Raw genomic sequence first — 24,826 nt, 5'->3', positions numbered from 1 at the left:
GTTTGTGAGGTTGGACGCATGTTGATCGAAGTTTTGGCAAGAGGCATTGCCAAGAGTTGCTCATGCATTGAGAATGCATGAACAAGAGCGAAGAGAGTGAGATGTTGAGCGCAAGGCACTAGGCAGACGATCGTGTAGCAAATGAGCGATGCTACACGATGAGGTAGGCGATCGTGTAGCAAATGAGCGCGAGGTAGGAGATCGTATAGCAAATGTGCGATGCTACACAATAAGGTAGGCGATCGTATAGCAAATGCGCGGAGCTCAACGATGCGCTAGACGATCGTGAAGATGCGCGCATTGTTGAACAATGAGAAGTGACGCACTAGACGATCGGGCTATACGATAGGCAAAGACACTACACGATCAGTGTAAGCGCTAGACGATAAGCGTGGAAGCTGGACAAAAGCACTAGACGATAGCGTTACGCGTTGAGCGGGCGCTAGGCGATGAGCGTTAGACAATGTGCGGGCACTAAGCACTAGACTAACGATGGCACTACGCGATGGGCGGGGACGCTAGACGATAGTTGTATGCACTAGACGATAGGCATCAGTGCTACACGATAGGCAGAATGCTAAGCGATGGGCGATGACGTTAAGAGATAGGCGGATGCGTTAAACGATAAGGAGTCAGCACTAAGCGATTGAGGTAAACAATGGATGCAGCAACTAAGCGATAGGCCATGCGCGAGATCGTTGAGAGCGAGATCATTTACTAAACAATTGAGCTACACGATGGGGCGTTGGAGCTAAGCGATAAATGCAAAAACTAAGAGATGGAGCAGTTTTGAGGCTTGCGTTACACAAGGTTGATGAGCTCACTCGGACAAATGGCTGTACCGAGAGATGGATAGACTTGAGTTAGTAGAAGCTGGCCAAATTAAGTTTCATGCAAAGAAAGTCTTATGCATGAGGAAGACAACACAAGTAAGTGTGTGGCATGAGAGTAGGTGAATGTCAAGGGAGTAAGTGGTGGCAAAATATGGTACAAACACCCCAAAGTAGGAGGTGTCTTGCGTTGAGACTTGGTAAAGATGATAAGGATCATTTCCTTTGGCCTATAAATACCTCCACAAGATGTCTCTTCCATTCGAGATTGAGAAATTCTAGTCGTCGGCCGCCGAGCGACAAGAACAAGCTCATGGAATTGTTGATCTTGTAGTGGTTGGGCAGAAGTTTCATACAAAGGTGCCTTTAACTGGCTAGGAAATGTGCTTCATAAGCTAAATACTCTTCAAAGAGTGTTAGAAAGTGGATTTGGAGGAGACCATGCATTGGGAGTAAGATCATGCATTGATCATGAAGTTCCAAGAGGAGGAGATGCTATCAGACAGAGAAGTCTGGAAGTAGCATCAACTTGGGATGAAGATTTCTCCTAGAATACTCATACGTTTGGAGTGATTTTAAAGCCACCTGAAAGCTTTGAGAGTCTAATTTTCAGGGTAGGGCTACCGGAGAAGAAGCTCCAAGGAATCGGGCTGGAGAGTGAAGAAAATATAGAAGATTCAAGCTATCGGGTAAGCTTGGGCCAGTCTTGATTCTTTGATGATTCCAGCCAAACCACGAGAAGTTCTGAGCTAAGATTTTAAGGTAAGGTTCCTGAGATGTTTTAGAACATGTTTGTAGAAGTAAGTATCTCGAGATAAAGCATAGAACTATGAGTAATCTGAGCTTAAATTTAAAATCTTAGGGTTCAGAAGGGAGCCCGAGGTGATCAAGGAACTTCTAAAGAGGAAGGTTTCTAAACGACTAAGGTGAGTGACTAAATATTTACAATCATAGTAAAAAATGTACTTATAAAAAACTAGACGTAGTCTCAAGTTTGGGGCGAATTAGTATATTTTAGACGTTATTTCTTTTTTTCCTTCTCTTTATTATTTGTTATTTTACGATCATTAACATTTTTTTTTACTCTAACTTATAAAATGGAAGCTTGAGATATAATTTAGTTTATTCCATATTCATTTATATCTCGTAGAAATTTTCAACATATATTGCATATTTCAATTATACCATGCACTAGTTTTTTATATCTTCTAAAGAAATATATACCATTAACATTTTAATATGAAATGTGAATTGTATTAGTAGCAGAACATACCCCCAATAAATTAAACTCTTAATAAAAATAATGGAACAATAATGAATATTGGCCTGAACTTGGGCTAAGTTCTAAGAAAAATAGTGGGCAACTAACTACAGAAAACAATGCATTGAAAAGGGATCATGAATGGAGATTATTTTATACCTAAAATCATGGAATTAGTCTATTGAAAATTTTTCATTTAGGTCTCGTTTGATAACTATTGGATTTTTGTTTTTGCTTTTTAAAATTAAGCATATTTCATCCACAATTCTTATAATTATTTGCATATTTCTTAAGTACAATTGTTGAATTCTTAGCCAAATTTCAAAAACAAAAACAACTTTTTGAAAGCCACTTTCTTAGTTCTCAATATTTAGCTTGAGTAGTATCCATAAGATTAATTTTCAAAAACAAAAAAAAAAAAATGGTTACTAAACATCTTTCATTTTACAATTAACAAAATCATATGGAGGAATACCAACGCAAGACGTTCTAAGAAAAATCTCGAGAAGAAATTGTAAAAGTCTATAAATAAAATTTGTTTCTACCTAAAATCGAGGAATCGGTCCATTAGAAAAACGTAGAAGTCTAATTTTTATTAAGTAAATGATTGACATAGATATTATGCATTAAATGTGAAGCGATATATAACACCAAAATTCATACGGGTCTACGGTGGTTTATGATGCAGGACGTAGTTTGGAGGCACGGTTGTCGGAGTTCATGGATGGTGAGGGAGGTTGGAGGTGGCCTACAGTGTCTTGGGAGCTGTTTGAGATCTGGGGTCTTATTCAGGCAGTAGAGCCTTGGGTGAGGGGGGAGGATTATTGGGTTTGGGTGTCGAATGCTAGCGGTCATTTTTCTATCGCTAGTGCATGGGAGAGTTTGCGTCCTCTTCATCCTAAGGTGTCTTGGGCTGGTATTTTGTGGTCGGGGATGATATTCCGCGTCACTCCTTCTGTGCGTGGTTAACTGTGAGGGACAGGTTGGGTACGTGGGATTGGTTGAGAAGTTGGAGGGTATTATCAGAGGGGGTGTCTTCTGTGTGGGGGAGGTGTGGAGTTGTGGGATCATTTATTTTTTTAGTGTGGGTTTGGGAGAGAGGTGTGGTCTGGTGTGTTGCATCAGTTGGGTTCGTCGCATCGGGTGGCAGATTGGGATGTAGAGTTGAGTTGGTTGTGCCGAGTGGGGTCGAGTAAGGGGGTGCGTAGTAAGCTGTTCTGTATTTTCTGATGTACTTCCATATACTACATCTAGCAGGAGTAATCGACGGCTGCATGGAGGTCGACCGAGGTTAGTATCTGCTCTGGTTCACCTTATGGTCTCTACGATTCGTGTTCGTGCTACTTCCTGACGGGTTGATCTTCTTGGTCTTATCTAGTGTGTTTACAGATTTTTTTCTTTTTGAACTTTACGTTGTTCTTTGTTTTTTTGTTGTCCCTGGTTTGTGGGATTTTTGGTTCTTTTCTCTGGCTTTCTCCCTAGTGGTTTGCGAGTTTGCGTTTATGTGTTGGTTTTGTTCTGATCTTATCTTGTTAGCTTTGTTTTGGTTTTGTTGCCCTGCTTGTGTTTTGTTATTTTGATGCCTTGATCCTGAGCTGTGGGATCTCCTTATTGTTGTATAATAATATCACCTATTCTAATAAAAGAGTTTTAAATTGCACAAAAACAAAAGATGGAATATATGAATGAAAATTTTCAAATCATTAGACATTTGTGGAATTATAGTGGTTGAATGTTTTAAATGGGTAAATGCTCATAAAATAGCACAGACCCCTCGACAAAAATTGCCCTCTATCACGAAACAAATGTTAAACCCTAGTAGGAAACATATTTTTAAAATAGAAAAATTACACTTTTGATCCCAAATTTTAAAAAATGTGTGTTTGATTCTAAATTTTCAAAATGTACCTTTCATTTGATCTATGAATTTTCAAAATGTACCTGAGTTTTTTAAATAGAATTAAAAAATCTTTCAAATAACTTTATACTATTTTGAATAATTATATTGCATTTTAAATTAGAAAAATAATTTTTAAAGAACACATCCTCTCTAAAACTATTTTTTCTAATTTTAAATATCATATAATTATTTTTAAAAAATCAAACAAAAAGATATTTCAAGGATCTTTTAAAAATGGAAATTAAAAGGATACATTTTAAAAACTCAAGAATCAAATTGATCTATTTTATAAAAGTAGGAGACTAAAACGATACATTTTTAAAATTTAGGGGCCAAATGTACACATTCTTCCAAACTTGGAAACTAAAAAGGTAATTTTCCTAGATTCATTTAGGATCTATTTTTCTGAATACAAATTAAGGTTAAAAAGCTCACAAAAATAACCCCAAACCCAGCCTTAACGCTCCAACGTTATGAACCATTGAAAATGTACTAGAAAACAATACAGATTGACAGTTGTATTAAACATTTAAAGAGATAGAAAATGTATTTAATTGAAAGTTAAATTAAAGCTACAACTGCATGATTGTTCCATGAATTAGATGTAATGAACATTTGATATTTATTTTTTTTAGCAGTAAAAAAAACAGAAGAAAAAGAAAAAGAAAACAAAAGCATAATTATTCAATACAATTGAAATTTTTCCTTTGTTTTCTCAAATACTTGCTCAGCAATGACAGCACCATTCCCATCAGCTTTCTTGATTTCCAAATGAGCCTTCTGATAAAATCCAGTGCCCCTTATGGCATCAGCAATGAAATCATCAAACCCTACTGCAATTGCAGCTTCTGCTTTGGCTCCATAGACCAATCTCTGTTTTTACAAGAACATGAAAGATATAAACGAAATGCAACCAAGAAGAAAACCAGATGAGCTGTTTCATACGACGGTTGAAACAGCATAATTATACAAATCGTTCCAACAACATACCTTAATTCTTGAAAGATGGATGGCGCCGAAGCACATCGGACAGGGCTCACATGATGCATAGATTTCACAGTCTGAAAGTTCGATTTTACCAAGCTTTTTGCAAGCCTAGAGTAGAATAGCATAACAAAAATAAGTGAATCCAAATGGTTTAGCTTAAAAAGTCTTCAAGTGAAAAGGCTTTCAAGAGCACACAATAATAAAGATTGTAAATTCTTGGATTATCCACGGAATACACCACTTTAAAGTTTTTTTTTTTTTTTTTTTTGATATCCATGAATGTTCGAACTAGTTTATGCACACTTCGACTAATCTCACAGGACAACCCGTCGACCCTACAACATTTAGGTGTCAAAAAAATTCATAGGATATTATAAATCCTAGGTAGGTGCCCACCATGGACTGAACCAATGACCTCTTAGTCTTTTATCAAGGTCATGCCCCCTGTTTACCACTAGACCAACCCATGATGGTTCTTTAGTGTCCAAATTTTTGCAGAAATAATGAAGAAACAGTTGAGTTCAGCCCGATAAAGAGAAATCAATACGGACTCAAAAAGTATATATGGATGAGAAAATAAAATCAAAGCTTTTGGAAAGAAATCCAAGTCCATGTATGCCATGAACAATTCACATAGCAAATAAAATCCATAAAGGAAAAAAAATTATGTGAACAATAGCTTCCAAAACTTCAAATTTGGAGGTGGAGGTATATAGATCTAAGACAGAAGGATGTTGTGGGTTCAATTAGTTCCATCAATCTTAGTATTCATATGGTTGGATACTCATTTGACTAAGACAAAATTTCATGATCAAACTTCTTTTTCACTTTCAATGTCAAAATCAAATTTCTTCTCCTAAGTACTTCATGAAAACTGTGCACATAACAAGAGTAGAAACAACAAGCAATGGGCTAAAATTTTGTACCAACCTCCCTAACTGCAGTGACTTCAGCATGTGCTGTAGGGTCGGTGTTTCTTCTAACCATGTTATGACAGCTCACAACTACTTCATCGTTACGAACAACAACTGCACCAAAAGGACCTCCATCTCCCCACTCAACTCCTTGGTAAGCCTCTTCAACAGCTTGTGTCAAGAACTTGTGGTCTCTGTCTTGTACAGCTGGTTTAAACAAGAAGACAATAAAGGAATATTGTTAACACTTCATCATAAAATTTTGGACCATTTTGCTCATTCAGACTCCAAACTAAACAATGAACAAACCAAATGCTTGTAGCAAAGCAGTGGTCCGCTATTAAGGGAAATTGTATCTACTATCTAGATTGTATTGTAAAAGGATTCAAGAACCATTTTTCAAAAAAGAAGGCTAATAAACAAATAAATTGACCCAACAAATAAATGAAAACAAGAATAAATCTGAAACCAAAAAATTCCTCTCTAAAGCAAAATCTTGCTTCCAGAAACTGGATTGTTTAGGACAGGAATCTCAAGTGAAAAATATTACGGTTGCAAAATAGATTATACCAGATTTATAAGAAGTCATAACCATGAACAGAAAGAATCAAAATTCTAGAAGTTTACTGATCTGTAGGCCAAAGTAAAATGCACAAATTTAGACCAATCCAAGACAGACAAGAACAAGAACAATTTTGATAATTATATATATACTTAAAGGGCCCTAAACTAATACTAAAAGAAAATTTAAAATGAAAAAGGATCTATTGTCCCTTGACTTTTGATGGGAGGAAGGCGAAAGGAAATATTAAAAAATAAGAATAAATAAATGGAAAATGGGTTGTTTTGCTAGTACCTTCTTGATGACAACCAAATGCAGATGCTACAGAGAGAGTTCCATCTATAGATTCCACCACTGAAAATAAGGAAGAAAGACAAAATTACAAACCCATGATAAAAGGAAAGAAAAACAAAATTTTATGAATCTTATTCCATTAATCTTCCAGATTGAATCTACAAGGGCATTTAGACCCAAAATATAGGAAAGGAATAAAAAGAAAAAGAACAACATAACGGTTTAGAACCAGATCCATTTACAACAGACAAAAAGAATGAAAGAGAATATCGTAACAATTATAAAAGAGTTCGTCATTGACCCAAGTCTGGAAATTTTAAAAGCAGGAAAAAAAATAATATGAACAATCACCAAACAAGTCTCTGTAAATCCCCAATCACAACTAAAATTCATCCTAATTCCACAAATTAACACCAAAACGCTCTCCGATTTCTATCCTCTGAGATCAAACAACGGTTTCTAAGAAACCCCAAATCATGGAAACAGAGAAACACCCTCCCGATGCGGAATCAGAGACACCATGCAAAGTCAAAACAAACAGGGCAGAGAGATCGGAGGAGAAAAATCCTAAAAACATGCGATTACAGAAGAGGTACAAAAACAACAAGAATAAAAAAGGGGAGAAATCCCAAATCCTCCGATTCACATTCGTGCAAAAGGGAATGGGAGATCAGATTAAAACAAGGAATGATTAAAAAGCAAGAGAAACAGATTGAAAAACAAGAGAATGAAGAGATAGCGGTGATTACCAGTAGAAGAATCTGCCATGATCGGGATCGAGAAAACAGAGAGAAGTAGAAGTTGGGATCGAGAGAGGAAGAAGCGCGGAGAAGTTATGAAAGAAATCAAGGTATATAAGTAATGGGAGAGAATGAAAGAAAAGCTCGAAAGAGACTGTAGAAGAAGAAGAAGGAAAAGGAAAAAAGTAAATGAAAGCGAAGGATAAAAGTCATCCAGCCACGACTCTGTTTCGGGGCCATCTTCTATGTTAAATCTTGAGGCTTCAAATTTTTCCTCCTCTAACTCTAAGATAATTCTTTCTTTTTTTTTTTTTTTTCTTTTTTCCTTTTTCAATTATAGTTTTTTTTACCACCAACATTTAAAAGGTCGATTTTGACGAAAATGTCCACCAATATAGTTTTTTTCTTTAATTATAGTTTCTTTACCACCAATATTTAAAATGTTAATTTTGACTAAGATATTGAAATATTAATTTTACAAAAAATTACAATGAAAATATCGATTAAATGTCAATTTCGATGAATATTTTTAAAAAAATAAAAAAAATTTAAAAATGTAAATTTAAATTAGTAAATAAATATTTTATAATTTTTAAACTAGTTAACATGTTTATTATTTATATTATATTTATATTTATGACATTTTATTGTTTATTTTTTTATCTTTTATGATTTTTTTACGATGCAATGGAAATATCAATATCCCTTGTATCAATGTCGATCCTTTGAAAATGTGAAAATATGGACTTGGCGATGAAAATTTAATACTATGGAGACAATATATATTTTCAATTTTAAAAGCTCATTGAGTTTTGAAATTGATAAGCCACCCAATTATTAATTTGGCATTTAATTACCTCAATAAAAATATTATTTTAAATTACATATCTACTTCGAGAATAAATTAGAATTTAGTTTTTATCATCGGAGAAAATCGGACTATTTATGAGATTATTAGACTAATTCTAAGTTTCTTCCCATTATAGATACTAAAATTGTATTTAACCAAAAAAATTATGTTTTTACAAAAATAACCCCTAATATGAAGTCAATAATATTTGATTAATTTAACTTTAAACCTACAAAATAGGTTCCTTTGGTAAACGAATTTTGAATATTGTAATTTGAGTTTTGACTTCTGATAAACTAGTTGATCATTTATTATTAATGTTGTGTTTACTCTAAATGGTTCTTTAATTATTAGGTGAAATAGCTATCATTTAAAATAAATAGAGTCGTATTAATTATTTTTAGAATCAGAGTTTTTTAAGAAATTTTTAAAATTACAGTTGTATTCGGTTAAAACTACTTAAAATAAATTAGAAAATAGAAAATCAATCTTTTAACTTTTTGTAGGAAAATCTAAAATATTTGGATTTGTCAATAACAATTATATATTTGATAAAATTGGTGTTTGTTTCTCGTTTTCCATTTTGTAAGGTTCCTTTTAAGAATGAATCATGAAAAAATATGTATACGGGTAAAATTTGATGAGTTTCTATGAAGTTACAATGGGACATAGAAGTATCCACTTAAGTAGATATGAGCATAATTCAACTGTCATGAAGTAGGTTCGAGAGGTTAGAGTTTTGAATCGTCTAATTCACACATTGTTGAACTAAAAAAATAAGAACTGCACAATTTAAAAGTTAGGATTAGACTTTCTTGTTCATGAACTGCACAACTTCATACCATAGTAGATCCAGAATTTTTGTCTAGTAGTTTAGTTTAAAGCTTCATAAATTTAGTTCAAGAACTTTTAATATTGTGTTGAATAGATCATTGAACGTGACTTATTTAGAGATATTGGAACATCCTAAAATATTGATGTTGAATTATAATTACTTTATTTTATATCAATATAAAAATGCATTGATTTTGATGGGCTCTAGCACTAAGCTATGGTAAATTCTCTACTTGTTAATAATATATTATTTTAACTATTTAATTATAATAGAATTTTATAGCTTAACCACTTTTGTTTTAACTTTTCAAATTTTATTTTTGATTTACATATCCAATTTAGGTTATACTATTATTTGTTTTTGCATGGTTATACATATATTGTCAACAAACTCATATGTTATATGCCAAAATGTGCATATTAGCGTATATTACTATTATGAATAATTTTAGATCAAAGAGTATAATTGACATTTGCAAATAAAATAGTAAGATTTGGACCAAAATGAGAAAGTTTAGAGCAAAGAAGGAACCAGATAGGAAAAATGGCATGAGTCCAACCCGTTCCCAAATCCAATTGACAACAAAGGAATTCAAATTCGACTCGAAAACCCTAAAGGAAAACCTGGGTCAATAAACACTATAAATAGGTGGAGAAACAGAAAGTAAGTCTACTCACGTAATAAACCTTCTTACTTGATACATAATTTCATATGGTAATTGAAGCATCGAAACCAATGGTGATTGAAGCATCAAAGCCGATGTGGCAACACCACATTGGTGTGTAGATCTTTTTCATCTCGTAGGATACATTCTTCCTTAAATTAGAAATTCACGGTTGTTGTTGTAAGAGGATTGAGTTCTTATTTACTTCTTCCAAGTTTTAGCATCAACAATTACCTTCCTTAAAATTAAAATTTTAAATTCTCATATTCTACTTATTATATTATAAAACTAATTTTATACCTAATAGTATATTTATATGAATTTGTGCATGGCCCACAAATCTAAGTAAAAATATATTGATGCATTTAAATTTGGTTTTCAAATTCAAAATCGAACTAAACTAAAAGAATTTGATTTCTTTACTATTTTAAATCGAACATTTAGTAAAAATCGAATGGTTGGTTTTATTTGATTCAATTTTGATCGATTTAGAAGAACAGCCCTAATTAAAACATTCTCAAATTAAGTTTTAATTATCAACTAAATATTCTCAAGTTATTATTGTATTTTCTAAATCCATCTATATTTAATTGATCACTTCTGGTAGGTTTTATTCACTCATCTTGATGTTTTAATATTCTAAAAATACATATTCTTACATTTGTGGAAATTAATTGATATATAAAACTTTTGTATATAAACTACTATTTTTGAAATTGACTCCCAAATATAATGTTGTTGCTTTTATTTAAACTATATTTTTTATCATTTTTTTTTTAAATTTCACTCAACCCTACATGACAAAAAAGACAAAATTAGTGAGTTAAATTTGAGAAATTAATTTGAAGAAATGACTAAGTTTGAAAGGAACTTTAATTTATATATTTATTGATGTAAATACTTTAATTGTTTATGGATCTTTCAAACGTAACAAAAGTGTGCTTACGATCCAAGATCTTTAAACATGAAAATAGATTAGAATAGATTGAAAATAAAAATACATGATTTCCAATATGTCTTTTTATATTTCTAATCAATCAACGAAAAAATATGCTACCAATCGAATTAAGGAAAAAACTCGGATGCAATTCTATTCAGCACAGCTAGCACCCAATAGGAATGTGTCATGTAACACTTTTTTTTTATTATTATTATTATTTGTGTGTAAATGAGAGAGGATTAAGCTGCACCTAATTGCATCATAATTAAAATATTAACTTTTTAAACTTCATTTATTTATTCATATTTTATAATTTTATTTACTTATTAAATTTTTTATATTTGAAAAATGTTAATATCGAAATTAAAATTAAAAAAGGTAGGATTTTAAAAAATAAAATAATAGTCAGTTTTGATTCCACTTATCCAATTCATATTTAAAATTTTAATTTTGATATAAATACTTACAAAGGAAAAAAAAATCCGTCGAAAATCGATTTTATTCAAAATGAAATAAAATTAGCCGACGTATTTATAAATTTAGCGAAATTTTACTATCTCGTGATAGATATGATAGATCGTGATAGACATCTATCAATGTCACCGATAGATATATATCGCAGTCCATCATTAATAGAAAATAACATTTTGTTATAACATATAAAGAAGATGATGCAAGTTTACGAAATAATAAATGAGAATAAAATTGATCATCTTTTTTAACGAAATCATAAATAGAATTGTAAAATTTTGAGTATTCAAAATTTCCAAAAGTAAATATGGCCTTTTTGGAGCAAGTTTGAATATTGATGGGCATCAATCAATTGTGCTATAATAATTCACTTTTACAAACTTTGGCAAGTCAAGATATATATAGTGGACTTCTATAAAAATATATGTGTATTTTTATAATTTTACAAATAAATATATTTAATTGATTAAACAATTACCTATCAAATCAGGGAGATACCGGAATACCAATTTGTGGTGGTAAATTATTTGTGAGGATAATTTATCAATTTGTGGTGATAATGATATAGTTTTATTTTCATTATTTAAAGCAATCTTGTAATGTAAATTTAATGCATTTTATATCGCCATATTTATAATTTTTACAAAATTTACATATTAAAGAGATTTGTCATTCTACTTATAGAAAAATATATACACATTTCACCGATCCAACGTAAACTTAATTTAACTAGCATAAAATATAGGTAAGTATGTACCATCAACTAGGAGATAATATGTTTTATTCTCATCCTATATATATATAATAGGATGAGTATATATATATATATATATTAACATTATTAACTATGATGAGTATATATATTAGCATTATTAACTAGTAAAAAGGAGGAAGGTAAAGCAATATTAGGTAAAAGGTATTAAAAACAATAATGTAACACTTAGTTCAATACAAAGTAATAGAGAATAAAGCAAATAGAAGGAACAAGGAACTTTTAACTCAGTTCGATGAATATCACCTACATCTGGAGGCAGAGTGTCCAAGAAAGATAAATCCACTATTGTAAAGTAAAGTGATTACAACGATATACTTATCTGTGAGACAAACAATAACAGTGACACGTCTAGCTCTATTCTTTAAATTAATACTTAGGTTCCCCCTAAATGTAAGACTTGAAGGAATCTCGGCATGAAGAGATCCTTGAGTGGAAGCGGATCGTTCAAATTTCATTAATTATTGAATACAAAATTTACAGTAAACATACACAAAGATATGCATTCAAGGTTAAATTATAGCATGCTTTTAGATATATATATATATATATATATATATAATATATATATTATATATATATATATATATATTAAAAAAAAAGGTTTAAAAAAACCTTACCTTTGAAGAACCTTTCTTCAAGTAATCCCTCGTACGAGCCATGAACAGAACTCCTTCCTCATAGATCTCCTTCTTCACGCACGGACACTACCAAGCGAGAACCGTCTGTATTCTCTTTTGGGATTCAAAGACTCAAGCAGGAGTTGTGGGTTTTACTCGAGTCCTAGGAAGAGGGAAGAAGATGAAGAGGATGAGAGGAAAGTTTTCTTCAGAGAACCTTTCTCTTTCAAATTGTGAATTCTCTATAATCAATCCTTGGAAGAAGATGATCACTCAACTTCTTTTATTACAAGTTAGTTATTGAGAGAATAATAAGAGGGAGTTATAACTCCTTCCCTTTTATTAATTTTAAATAAATTAATATATATAATAACTACTTTATTATATATATATACTATATGTTATATCAAATATAACATATAGTCTATAGTTTTATATTGCATCAAATACAATATAAACTATAGATTTTATTCTCTCTTAACTATACATGTCATTTCATATAAATTAGATTTATATTAAACCAATTTATATGAATTTCATCCATATAAATGATATTTGGATCATATCTAAATATTTTAATTCCTCTCAATATAAATCATATTTATATTTAATTACATGAATCTCATTCATATAATTGGTATTTGAATCACATTCAAATTCCTCTCATAATGTATTGAATACATTATAACTAATTATATCATATATAATTAATTCCCTTAACTAATTTGAACACTTCAAATTAATCTAAGGATTAAATCTCTATTAAGCTACAGTGGGGACCTTATGGACCTGTAGATTAAAGCTCCTACGGTACTCGGATAATTAATTAAACTCTTTAATTAAATTATCCAACATTCGTTAACTGCCGATCACTCCACTAAAGACCGACAGCTGCACTCTTTGCACTACAGATAAATTTTTGTGTCCATTGGATGTAACCAATCAATAGTGCAATGACCCTTCACAAATTGCATATAAGTCCAGCCGGGCCAAAATACCATTTTGCCCCTGTAGTTACATCTAACTCCTTAAGTACAATTGATTCTCTAATGAACAATAAGTCATAGTCTCACTATAACCAAGTTCTCCCGGGCCAGGAGAGAGTGTGGCCACTATGTTCAAGACCCGGAATCAGCCCTTAAGAAAGCAATTTATCTACTTGCCCCTACATCGGGGAATGAGTGAATTCCGTCTTGTGTAGCTGAGTTCCCAACTCCTCAGTCAGACGAATCCCCAAAATGGTAGGCTTGTTGAGTTGGCAATCTGGCCACTTTCACCCATACAAAATACAAATCAAAGGACCGCCTTCATGAGCAAGAGTTTACACTTAAGATTCAGATCATGTCACCTATGGTCATCCTAGTGAAATATAAGTCTCTATTATTAATGGCGTATATAAAGAGACTAATTATTTCGTGGTCTGGTCTTATACAAATTCTTTATATATGATACCTCCACTCGCATGTCTCCATATGAATGATCAGGATCAGATCATTTGTAGCACTTTACAATACTTATAACACCTACAAAGCGGGTCGTATCCGTAGTGTCACCAAGATAAGGTACCCAACCTTATCCATCTACTACAGACCATTTAGGTTATTATTTAAATAAGATTCACTTGTATGTCTCTACATACTTATTTAAAAATTACATGAAATAACCTTGGATCTTAACTTATTGGATTGAGTATATGCTTATAAAATGACACTTATTTTATTAACAACAATATGTTTATACGGAGTTTACAAACTATGAGATTACAAGGAAATTTAGGACACTATTCCTAACAAGACTCCATCTCAATATTACTTAGGCTTCTCCAAAAAACAGGTATAATAGTGGGTAAACACTTAGACTCTCTCTAAGTGAGAGATTTGTTCTCAGTCCGTAGTTTATTTTTCTTATTCCGTGAGAAGATCACTTCACTCTATGGACTTAAGCTCCCTCTAAGTTTGAGAATCACTCTCGGCTTCAATATGAACTTTACCAATACTAAAATAAAGACACAACCTTTTCCTCGAGGGATACAACAATGTGATTTCTAAAGAGATTGCTCACACCAGTGACAATTGTCAATTGTTTCAAGAAGCGCCAACCCTAACAAACAATATTACACCCTTTAAATATGCAACAGAATGCAAAAGGTAACCCTACAACCACATCTGACTCTCACATAAAAGGAAATACTACACCGGAGAAAGGATGCCAAAATCTTCCCAATAAGAAAAGAAAAAGATCTGCATGCACCACTAGCCAGCCAGAAATCCACGAATGTTAAGACATTTCGTCTAACACCTAATGTAAAAATACCACGAGACAACTTAAACAAATATTATCAACCACATAACTCTAACAACTAGTAATAAATTTTAATTTGTAATTGATATATAATAATTTATTAATATTAACGTTTAATTCTTAATATTTATTATTCGTATATATTTGAAACAAATATTTTAATACAAATAGCAACCATGTTAAAATATATAAATTACTACCGTTGTAACTTATTTTTGTGTGAAAAAGCTGGTTCAAACATGTTCAAATTTTAAAAAGGTTTATTTATTTATTTATTTATTTTGAATACACATGGTTTCCAACATATATAAGATAAAACAAACAAATTATTATCATTGTAACTTATTTTTGTAAGAAAAGGGAAAATATTTATTTAAAAAGAAATTGAAAAAAAAAAAACTTCTTAATTATACACATGGAAGTAAATTCATTTAATCTAGTCATTAGAATTTACCTTTTTTATTCATATTTTCTAATAAAACCAAATAAAAAAATTCAGGTGCATTGCACTAAAATGTTAATTGACTAATTAAGACGAAACTATAAATGAATATATTTTGAAACCATTACATATATATGCATAGTACTTTCCATATAAATCATCTCATTTTAGGCACGTTAATTGTCCCATTTGGCCTTTTCCTTTTGTGGGGTTTTTTTTTTTTTTAAAATTTTGAAACTTTTTTTTTTTGTCGAAAATATTGTTCTTTTTTTCAAACTTTGACCATGTTTGTTTATCATTTCACACTTGTCATCTTTTATTTTTCTCCCTCTTGAGAAATAGAATAGGAAGACTTAGAAAGAAGCGTCAAAATTCTTGTCCTTATCAATAAGCCATAAAATTTAATGGGAGATCCAATTTTGAGAGCTGGTGGTTGGATTTTCGTAAAATATTAAAAATGTAATTGTTCAACATCGAAAAATTTAAGAATGTAACGAGCTTCAGACGCTATAAAAAGAATCGATCTTTTTAAATATAAAAAAATATTTTAAAATATTTATACTTTATAATAAAAAGTTCCAAAAGTATAAAGCACTTTTGGAATTTTTGCTATAAAGTGTAAATATTTTTTTGGATGTTTCTATTTATAAAAATTTTCCCGAAAGAAGGAGGAATCTATGCTTTTGGTTTTCAGTTGTCTCAATTAGAAACACTTTAAGTTTAAGTGTGCTAATTTTAGTTAAATTTCATTGATGTATTCTCTAGTTTAAGGATAGGAAAAGAGTGTGGGGTAATATAAAAGCTTTAAGAGAGTGTTCTTCTAGTTGTGATTAGGAGAGAAATTATTATTCTTTGTGATTGTAATAATTTTTCACATAGTCGAATTTTATTGTCTGTGATTTTTCTCTCCCGTTTAGAGTTTTTCTATATTAATTGATGAGGAGAATTAAAATATAATTACTATATTTTAGTTAATATTTAGTTTAGTTAATAATTAATTAGAATTAATTAGTTAATTATATTATTTTCTTGTAAGGCTATAAGTACCCAATTTAGGGTTGTAAGAAAAAACTTTTGGATATCCATTTGAAAACATAGAACTTATGTTCCCTTGAGGAGTATTCTCTCATCTCTAAGGGATGGATTTCCCTTACTTAGCCATGGATTTGGCCTAAATACCTCAATTCGATGTACATTAATTCTTGTGTTTCCAGTGTTATTACTTATTTTAATTTCTCTGTTATTTTATGCTTATTCTTGTAGTAGTGTGGGAGATTTTTCCCAACACATGTCTCAACTATCACTCAATGAATCAACCTATTTGCTACCACATTTAGTGATTAATGGATATGCCAAAATCTTTTGATATCCGGCGAAGAAGTCGACCTAGACACCTCCTTGTGATCGACTTGATATGTTATATTCTCGTTTTTCTTGATTAGGAGTCAAATAACACAAAAACTATCAAATTCTATAACACAAAGAAGTGGATGACCATGAATGAATTGACTTAAGCGTATTCTAATCACCCACATTTCTAGCAATAAAATGTTGAAGAAACAGAACATAAACTTACCTTCCGTGCTTATAACTTCACCATTATGGTTGCACAAAGCCCATCCAAGACCACCCTTAACATTGCTATGTCCTTTCTAGTTTAGTTGTCACACAGATGAATCGACATTATCTCACGCAACACCTCTAATGACAAGAGATCGTAAATAATATCTTAAACTAAGTTCAAAAGAAAATTTAGCAAAACAAAAGATCTATTAAAATAAAGTTGTGGTACTCCTACAAAAATATCACAACATACGAACTCTAACTCAATCATAATGGTCTAAAAAAAATATCAAATTATCCATGTCATATAACATAGCAAACACTTTAATTTAAAAAATGTATCTCCAAATTTTCTTAGACACCTTACATTTCTAGAATATACAACTATTTCTAACTCTCGGATTCCATATAATGTTGTAAAATCACAACTTTGATCATGACATCATTTTGTGGCCTATATTAATAAGATTTTCATAAACATTTTTTCATGATTTATTTGAAAAACAGAACCATCTTATTCATAACTTTCTTAAATTTTAATTTGTAATTAAGGCATCTTTTCTAACTTTATATAACACAGCAATACACATAGTATCAAATTTGTTAGATATAAATGTTGAAATCAAATGGAATAGAAGTTAGAGTTGTTTTTCATCTCCTCGTCTTTTTCTCCATTAAAAATTACGTGATAATCTTTGTTCTACTTGACGATTGGAAGAAGAATAAAACCATCTGAGTCCATATTTTAAATCGAACTAAGTAAAATAGTTGTAAATTATCTACAAAAGAACTATTGATTCACTTATAAAAGTTTAAAAATATAAATTATTTTTTTCTTTGCTCATAATTTAAATTCATTTGGCTTAAACATTTATATCTCTTTTAACAATTATAAATTTAAGGAAAATTGTATTGATGGCAAATACATTTTAAGAAACCAAAGTCATGACTTCAACTTTTTTGTAATTTGTAATTGCAGGTGTGGCAACCACATAGCAATCACATACAAATCAGATATTAATCACATAACAATCACATAGAAATCAGATAACAATCATGTTTGAAAAAAAGTAAAACATAGGAACACGCACCCAATTTTCAATTTATTTTTTATTAAAGTTTCGATTGCCTTCTGTTCTTTTCTTTTTAAGTCAAAACTTTGATATATATTTTCATAATTATTATACTTAAAAAATAAAATAATATAAATATAAATATATATATTCACGATTTTAATAATAACGAAAAATAAATGTGTTTTGTAAGTTGACGCCACTCCAACTTTCCATATAGTAGGGGTGTGACGCTAGCTTAAAGTTTTATTATTTATTTTCAATGACTAGGATGTCACAAAACCAAATTATTTTAACAAGATTAGTTGGTGGGAAAAGGAATTGGAAATTTGTTATTGTACTAACTTGTTTGCTAATTTTTTTTTTAAGCTTCAATTTGAATTTAAACTCAAAAGTTTAAGAAATGATTTTTCGAGAGATACTTTTAAATTTATTACTTTATTTGCAATAAAAAAAAAATTTTAAATGAATATATGATAGTAATCGGAAAAAAAAGAGAGTTAAAAAATAAGTTTTCTAATTATGTTTTTTTAGATTTTTTTTGCTCTTTTTAAGTTAGGTTTGCTTGTGAGGTACAATTTTGATTATTTTTCCTTTTAGAATTAGACAAAGTTAGATTTAATAAGTTATTTGATATACATATATTTGTAGCCACTAAGACTTATTTGTAATTTTTAAAATAATTCAATTGTGCTTTTAGTACATTTAATTGTAATGAAAGCATATAATTGTTTGGTAAATTTTAGGTTTAAACCTAAATAAGTTGGTATGTGTCTTTTTAATATTTTATACTTTTTAAATAATTGTTTAAAATGAGTTTTTTTTTTTTGGTTCTATATTAATTATTAAATAATAAGGGAAATAAATTCAATTTTTTGTAAAAAAAAAATAAATATGGTATAATTAAAAAAATGGATTCATCCAACTCAAGAAAAATAGGAGATATGAGAAAGAATTAGATATATAAAATGAATATTAATCTTAAAGGATAAAATTGAAAATTAAAAGTTTATTAAAAAGTGTATCCAATTCGTAATTCTAGGAGAATCTAAAATCTAGTGGGTAACTAATTTTAAAAAGATAGTGATGAACGTCGGTTTAAAATGAATTTTAATGGATTTAATTTCAACCTATTTTACTAAATATAAAAATAGTTAAAAATATTTTATATCATCACTTTTATTCTTTCGATAATCTTGTTTTTGAGCTATATTCTATTTGGCAACTTATATCGTTAAACATTTATACTTCTAATTTTATGAGTAACAAGACTTTTATTTTTTTTTTTAAGTACAACAATGGGATGGTGGAAGATTGAAATTCCGACCTTTAGAGAAGAAGATTCTGTCAATTATCTTTGAGCTAAGCTTACTTTGATATGAATAACAAGTTTTGAATCTTCTCAAATATCTTCATTATTTTAATGATAAGGAAAACTCTTCAAAGTTTGACGCCACTCCAACTTCCTATACCTATGCAATTATGTGGTACGTACTATTAACTAATTTTTATGACTATGATATCACAAAACCAAATTATTTTAACAAAAGGTATAGTTGGACAAAAATTATAAATTGAATTTCCAAAAGTCTTCTCTATATATCCAGTCTTTTATTATACCAAGTTGTTAGATGAGTTATTATTGTGGAATAATTAAATTGATAAAAATCAAAATGAAATTCATAAAAGTTTAGAATAGAAATCGTGAAATTAATAAATAACAAGATGTTATTTTTAGTACAAGAGTGATAAGAAATTCGAATTGTAGACCACTTGACCGTGTTGATACATAGATTCATGAATTGAGCGGTGCACTTTAATAAACAAATATATATGGTTGGTTTAATAATAATCATTCCACAAATTCAATTTTATTGTATCTTTAGATCTATATTCCTTCTATTGATCCGATTAAGATTCAAACAAACTTTGACTTTCTATCAATTAATTAATAAAAAATCAACAACAAAATTAAGGTTGTCGTGTTTGATAATTATTTAATTTTTTTTACTTTTAATTTTGAAAATTCTAATTATTTTCATCTTCGTAAATTTTAAAAAACAAAAACAAAATTTTTAAAATTAGTTTAGTAAGTTCTTAAATTTTGGCTTTGGTTTTTTTTTAAACACCTCATAAAATGTGAACAAAAAATAAATCAATATGTGATAGATATACGGGTGTATTTGGGATATATTTTTAAATTTTTAATTTAAAAAATAAATTATTTTGAAAAAAATCAAGTGTTTGGAAACCTCAAAAATAGATTTAAAAAAAATGAGTTTATAAAATAAGTGGGTTCAAAATAAACACTTGAATCAATTTTTAAAAAAATGACTTATAAGTGTTAGATGGTTAATCTCTCTCTAAATTATACAATTCTTAAAATTATCAAAATACCACAAAAGTCATCTACCTCACGTCCACTATGTTGTCGTGGCTACCACCACTCTCCATCAGTCAACTCCAACCACCACTCCTATCGACTAACTCCAGCCACCACCACTGCTAGCAACCATCGCAGCTGACACCCACCTCCAGCCACTACCGCCACTAGTCAACTCCGTTCACTATTGTTGTCGGCCATCAACACCGCCAGACAACCCAGACAACGAAGACCTCCACTAACTCCGGCGTCCGGCGACTATTATTTTAAATTATTAATTCACAATATTTTATAGTCATCCGGTATAGTAATTTGATATTAATAATAATAACATTTTCAATATATAACAAACTAAATAAATTTATATATAAAAATACTTTTGAGAAAAAGTTGCCAACCACACGGATGTTTTTATTTTAAACAAATTTTATCAAAAGTGTTTAAATGAAAATGAATCTTTGAAAACCATGTATTTGCATGCTTAATTTGCAAAAACCAAGATCTTGTAGGTAACTATTTGGTTGTTTTGCCAAGAAAACTAAAAAAATTAAAAAATTAAAATTTAGTTTATAATTCAACTATTTACTTAAGACGGATTCAAATCATGATAAAAAATTGAGTAGAAATATATTTAATTTAAATAAATAAAAAAATTAAATAATTATCAAACGAGATAAAATCTATTATATAATTGAGATAAATATCAAAATTTAGAACCAAATAAGATTCTACAACTGTTTGAATGTTATGGTACCATATATTGTCCACTCAATTAATAGATAAACTAATAATCTCTCTCTCGTCTATCATATAGTTTGGGAGAATTTTGATGAAATACTTGAGAGCTGAGTCATGAACATTTATCTTTTGGATTCTTGGTAGATTCGATAAGATTCCATGTCGATGAGTCGTTTCTGAGTCATCAATTTATCTTACATCATTAGCCTTTTTCACAAACGTTTCGCTGCATATATTAATTATTAAATATCAAAGGACTTTTTAATTCCGATGTGTCGTTCACGGAAGCTTCCACTAAAGCATTAAACTAATTAATAAATAAGAAGAAGAAGAAGACTAATGGATGAAGGGTATGAAAATGTCCGACAAAACATAATTCAACTATTATTATTTTTTGTCTCATTTTCCAATAAGATATAGATCCTCGTCATCTTCAATATATATATATATATATTTTATCTTGGAAAAATAAAATCTCCGAAAATCTGTTGATAACTATTTCGTTGTTTGCTTTTTAAAATAATTTTTTTTTCAATCTTTTATAATAATTTATATTTTTCTTAAATATAATGGTTGAATTCTTAACTAAATTTTAAAAATAAATACAAATTTTTAAAATCTATCTTTTTTAGTTTTCAAATTTTGGCTTGATTTTTAAAATCATCAATTAAAATTAAGTAGTTACTAAAAGAATAAATTTGAATGTGAAAGTAGTGCTTATAGACTTAATTTTCAAAAACCCAAAATAAAAAACCAAATGGTTATCAAACGAAACTTAAATTTTGGTGTAGTTCCATTTAGTTTCTAAGTTTTAGTTACTAAGTTCTCAATTTGATTTCAATTTAATTAGTTGATAGGTTTCAAAGTGTTACAATTTTACATTTGAGGTTTTGAATTTTATTTCAATTTGATCTATAAATTTTTAGCTTTATTCTTTTAATTATGATTTTTTTTACTAAATACTTACTTTTATATTTTAATGTTAATGTCTATTAATTAATTTAAAAGAATAACAAATAATTTAATATCACTATTTTTTCATCACAATTACAATCAATTTTAAAATTTCACATCCTAATTCTTTAAAACAATTAATAGATATTAACACCAAAATTAAAAGTGAGTATTTAATGAAAAATTGAAACTAAAAGTAAAAATCTTGAAATCTATGGACCAAATTGAAACAAAACTCAAAACTTAATGACTAAAAGTTTTTTAAATCTAGAAACTCAATTGAAATCAAACTCAAAACTTAAAATTAAAAGTATATCATTTTTAAAATTCGGGAAAAAATAAAAACTACATCCAAAAGCTAAGGACTAAAATATTTTTTCTTTTTTCTTTTTTCTTTTTGGGCATAAGTGATGGGGAATTTTTTAGATAAACTATAAATTTAATCCCTATGACTTGGAGAAACTTAGAATTTAGTTCCTATGATTTATAATTAGAAATTTGTCTCATGAATGAAGATTTTATTAAATCATAGAGACTATTTATGATGTTTTATCAAGTGTAAAGATTAAATTCTAACTTATTTTTAAAATCAATGCGACTAGATTTATAATTAAACCATTTATCTACTCCATATAATATTGATACATAATTTTACACGACACAAAAAGTGTTCTTATCTATCTCTACAAATATCTATATATATGTGTGTGTATATATATATATATATATATATATATATTTATATATATTTATTTATATTTGGATAAGTGATAGGTGAATCTTTCCACTACAAATAATATTGTGGTACATAATTTTACACGACATAAAAAGTGTTCTTATCTATCTCTACAAAAATTTATCATTTCTTTATTTCTTTCTTTTTTTGCTTTATCATCTTTTTCTATGACTAGTTAGAGCACGCATGTAGAACATAAAATTTTAAATAAATATATACTTTTAGTTAAATTTAAATAATATAAATATCTGACGTGAAATTTAAAAATAATGAAAGAGATTAGATAATTAAGACTATATCACTATAGGTATGTTTTATTTAATTAATATATAATGAATATGAAATGTGTTGGATGATGTAATAGTTGAAAATGTTTAAAAATAATTTTATAGAGGAAAATATAAATGGTAGAATAAATATAATTTTTTTACATATTAGACGTGAACTTTAAAGTTAATTAAGGGGACGTTTGCCGCGCAAAATTGAGTTGAGTTGAGTTGGTAATTATGATAGGAGGAGAGTAATAGAGAGAGTTGATGCGAATAACGAAATGATAAATGTGAGTTAATGTGAATAACGAGGTAATAAACCTCTTTAATAATTGATGAACCAAAGGTGGGTGGATTTTTTTTTACCCACCCAACCCAACCCAACCCAACTTGGGGGCCAAACATCCCCTAAGGAGATAAAATGGAGAAATCTATTTTCATTGATAATTCTAAATGGTCTTGAGTAAAAATAAATGACCTATATCAATATACACTTAAAATTCATTGATAATTCTAAATGGCCTTGAATAAATTTATAGAGGAAAATATAAATGGTAAAACACAAATACGTATATATCAAAATAAAACAATAAACCAATGTAAAATTATTGGTTGTATTTCAAATTGTAAAACTGTTGGTTGTGTTAATACTTGAGATGAGAAACAGTACTAAAAAAAAAAACTAAAAAGAAGGAGAAAGAGAAAGAAATGGATTATACCTTATTTGATAATCATTTGTCACTGTTAAATCTTGAAAAAAAAAATCCATGATTAAAAATGTATATCAAAATAAAATAAATTTTTAAATAAATAAAATTATTTAAATATAAAATCTTGTTTTCAAAATTTGAACTAAACAAATTCAACTAAACCTCTCCGAATTTGAATTCAATAATACTAAAAATAAAAATTCTTTGATTCTAAGTTGTTTACTGTAATACAAAAAAAAAAAAAAAAATCAAATCAAATGCATTCGGGTGTTTCAATTTCAAACGCAAATAAATGTTTATATCAAAATAAAACAATCGGTAAAACTATTGATTGTATTTCAAATTCAGACACATGAGGAACAATCCCTAAAAGAATAAAAGAAAGAAAGCAACAAAAAAAGAAATGAAAGATAACGTACCTTGTTAGAAATCCTTAATCGTTAAGAGAGACATCTAGAAGAGTACAAAAAAAAAAAATTATGGGGCATTCCAATGCAAACAAACGTAGATCAACATAAAATAAAAATTTTAAATTGTTATTGTAAAAGTTCCAAAGAAAAACAAATCTACGTCTTATAATATACTTAAAGAGATGAAAAATCAGTACTACAAAAATATAGATGACTTACCTTCTTCTTTAATGATGTTTCTCTATGTGAAAGCCAGTGGAATTCCTATAGAAGTATTAAAAAATGTATAGATGAGAGATAAAAAAATCAGTAAAAAAAATATAGATGACATACATTATTCAATGATACGTTTCTCTATGTGAAAGTGTTCTATCATAAAATTCCTTCCGAAGTATTGAAAAATGTATGGATGAGAGATGAAAATTCGATACTAAAAAAAATATAGATGACATATCTTCTTCAATAATAAAAACTTTTCTACCATTTTTGGAAGGATTGAAAAATGTATAAATAGAGGATATGTATGTAAAATGTGGTAGTTAGGTGCTTGATTAAAAAGATATTTTTGTTTTATGAATTTGTGAAATGCTCCTTGAGGGTAAAATGA

At 29.2% G+C, this 24,826-nt stretch overlaps 1 protein-coding gene across 1 annotated transcript; it reads right to left on the bottom strand.

Annotated features, from left to right (window-relative positions):
* Positions 1–4,512: 4,512 nt before the first annotated feature.
* On the bottom strand, positions 4,513–7,748 carry LOC120070839 (Cytidine/deoxycytidylate deaminase family protein). Its single transcript, XM_039022726.2, has 5 exons — positions 7,498–7,748; positions 6,749–6,808; positions 5,909–6,099; positions 4,982–5,086; positions 4,513–4,864 (listed from the first exon to the last, which is right to left on the bottom strand). The coding sequence occupies exons 1-5, from the start codon at positions 7,514–7,516 to the stop codon at positions 4,676–4,678; spliced, it is 564 nt and encodes a 187-aa protein (XP_038878654.1). The 5' UTR covers positions 7,517–7,748; the 3' UTR covers positions 4,513–4,675.
* Positions 7,749–24,826: the final 17,078 nt, after the last annotated feature.

The sequence above is a fragment of the Benincasa hispida genome, chromosome 2 (assembly GCF_027475165.1).
Source record: "Benincasa hispida cultivar pf3 chromosome 2, pf3_genome.v1.1, whole genome shotgun sequence".
NCBI classification, from domain to species: domain Eukaryota; kingdom Viridiplantae; phylum Streptophyta; class Magnoliopsida; order Cucurbitales; family Cucurbitaceae; genus Benincasa; species Benincasa hispida.
This window is presented reverse-complemented; position numbering and strand designations above follow the sequence as displayed.

Excerpts from the sequence above, each read along its gene's own strand:
- LOC120070839 (XM_039022726.2), bottom strand. Across the intron at positions 6,100-6,748 it reads ATTTGGTTGTCATCAAGAAG|CTGTACAAGACAGAGACCAC; the intron begins GTACTAGCAAAA and ends TGTTTAAACCAG. Across the intron at positions 4,865-4,981 it reads TCCATCTTTCAAGAATTAAG|AGATTGGTCTATGGAGCCAA; the intron begins GTATGTTGTTGG and ends TTGTAAAAACAG.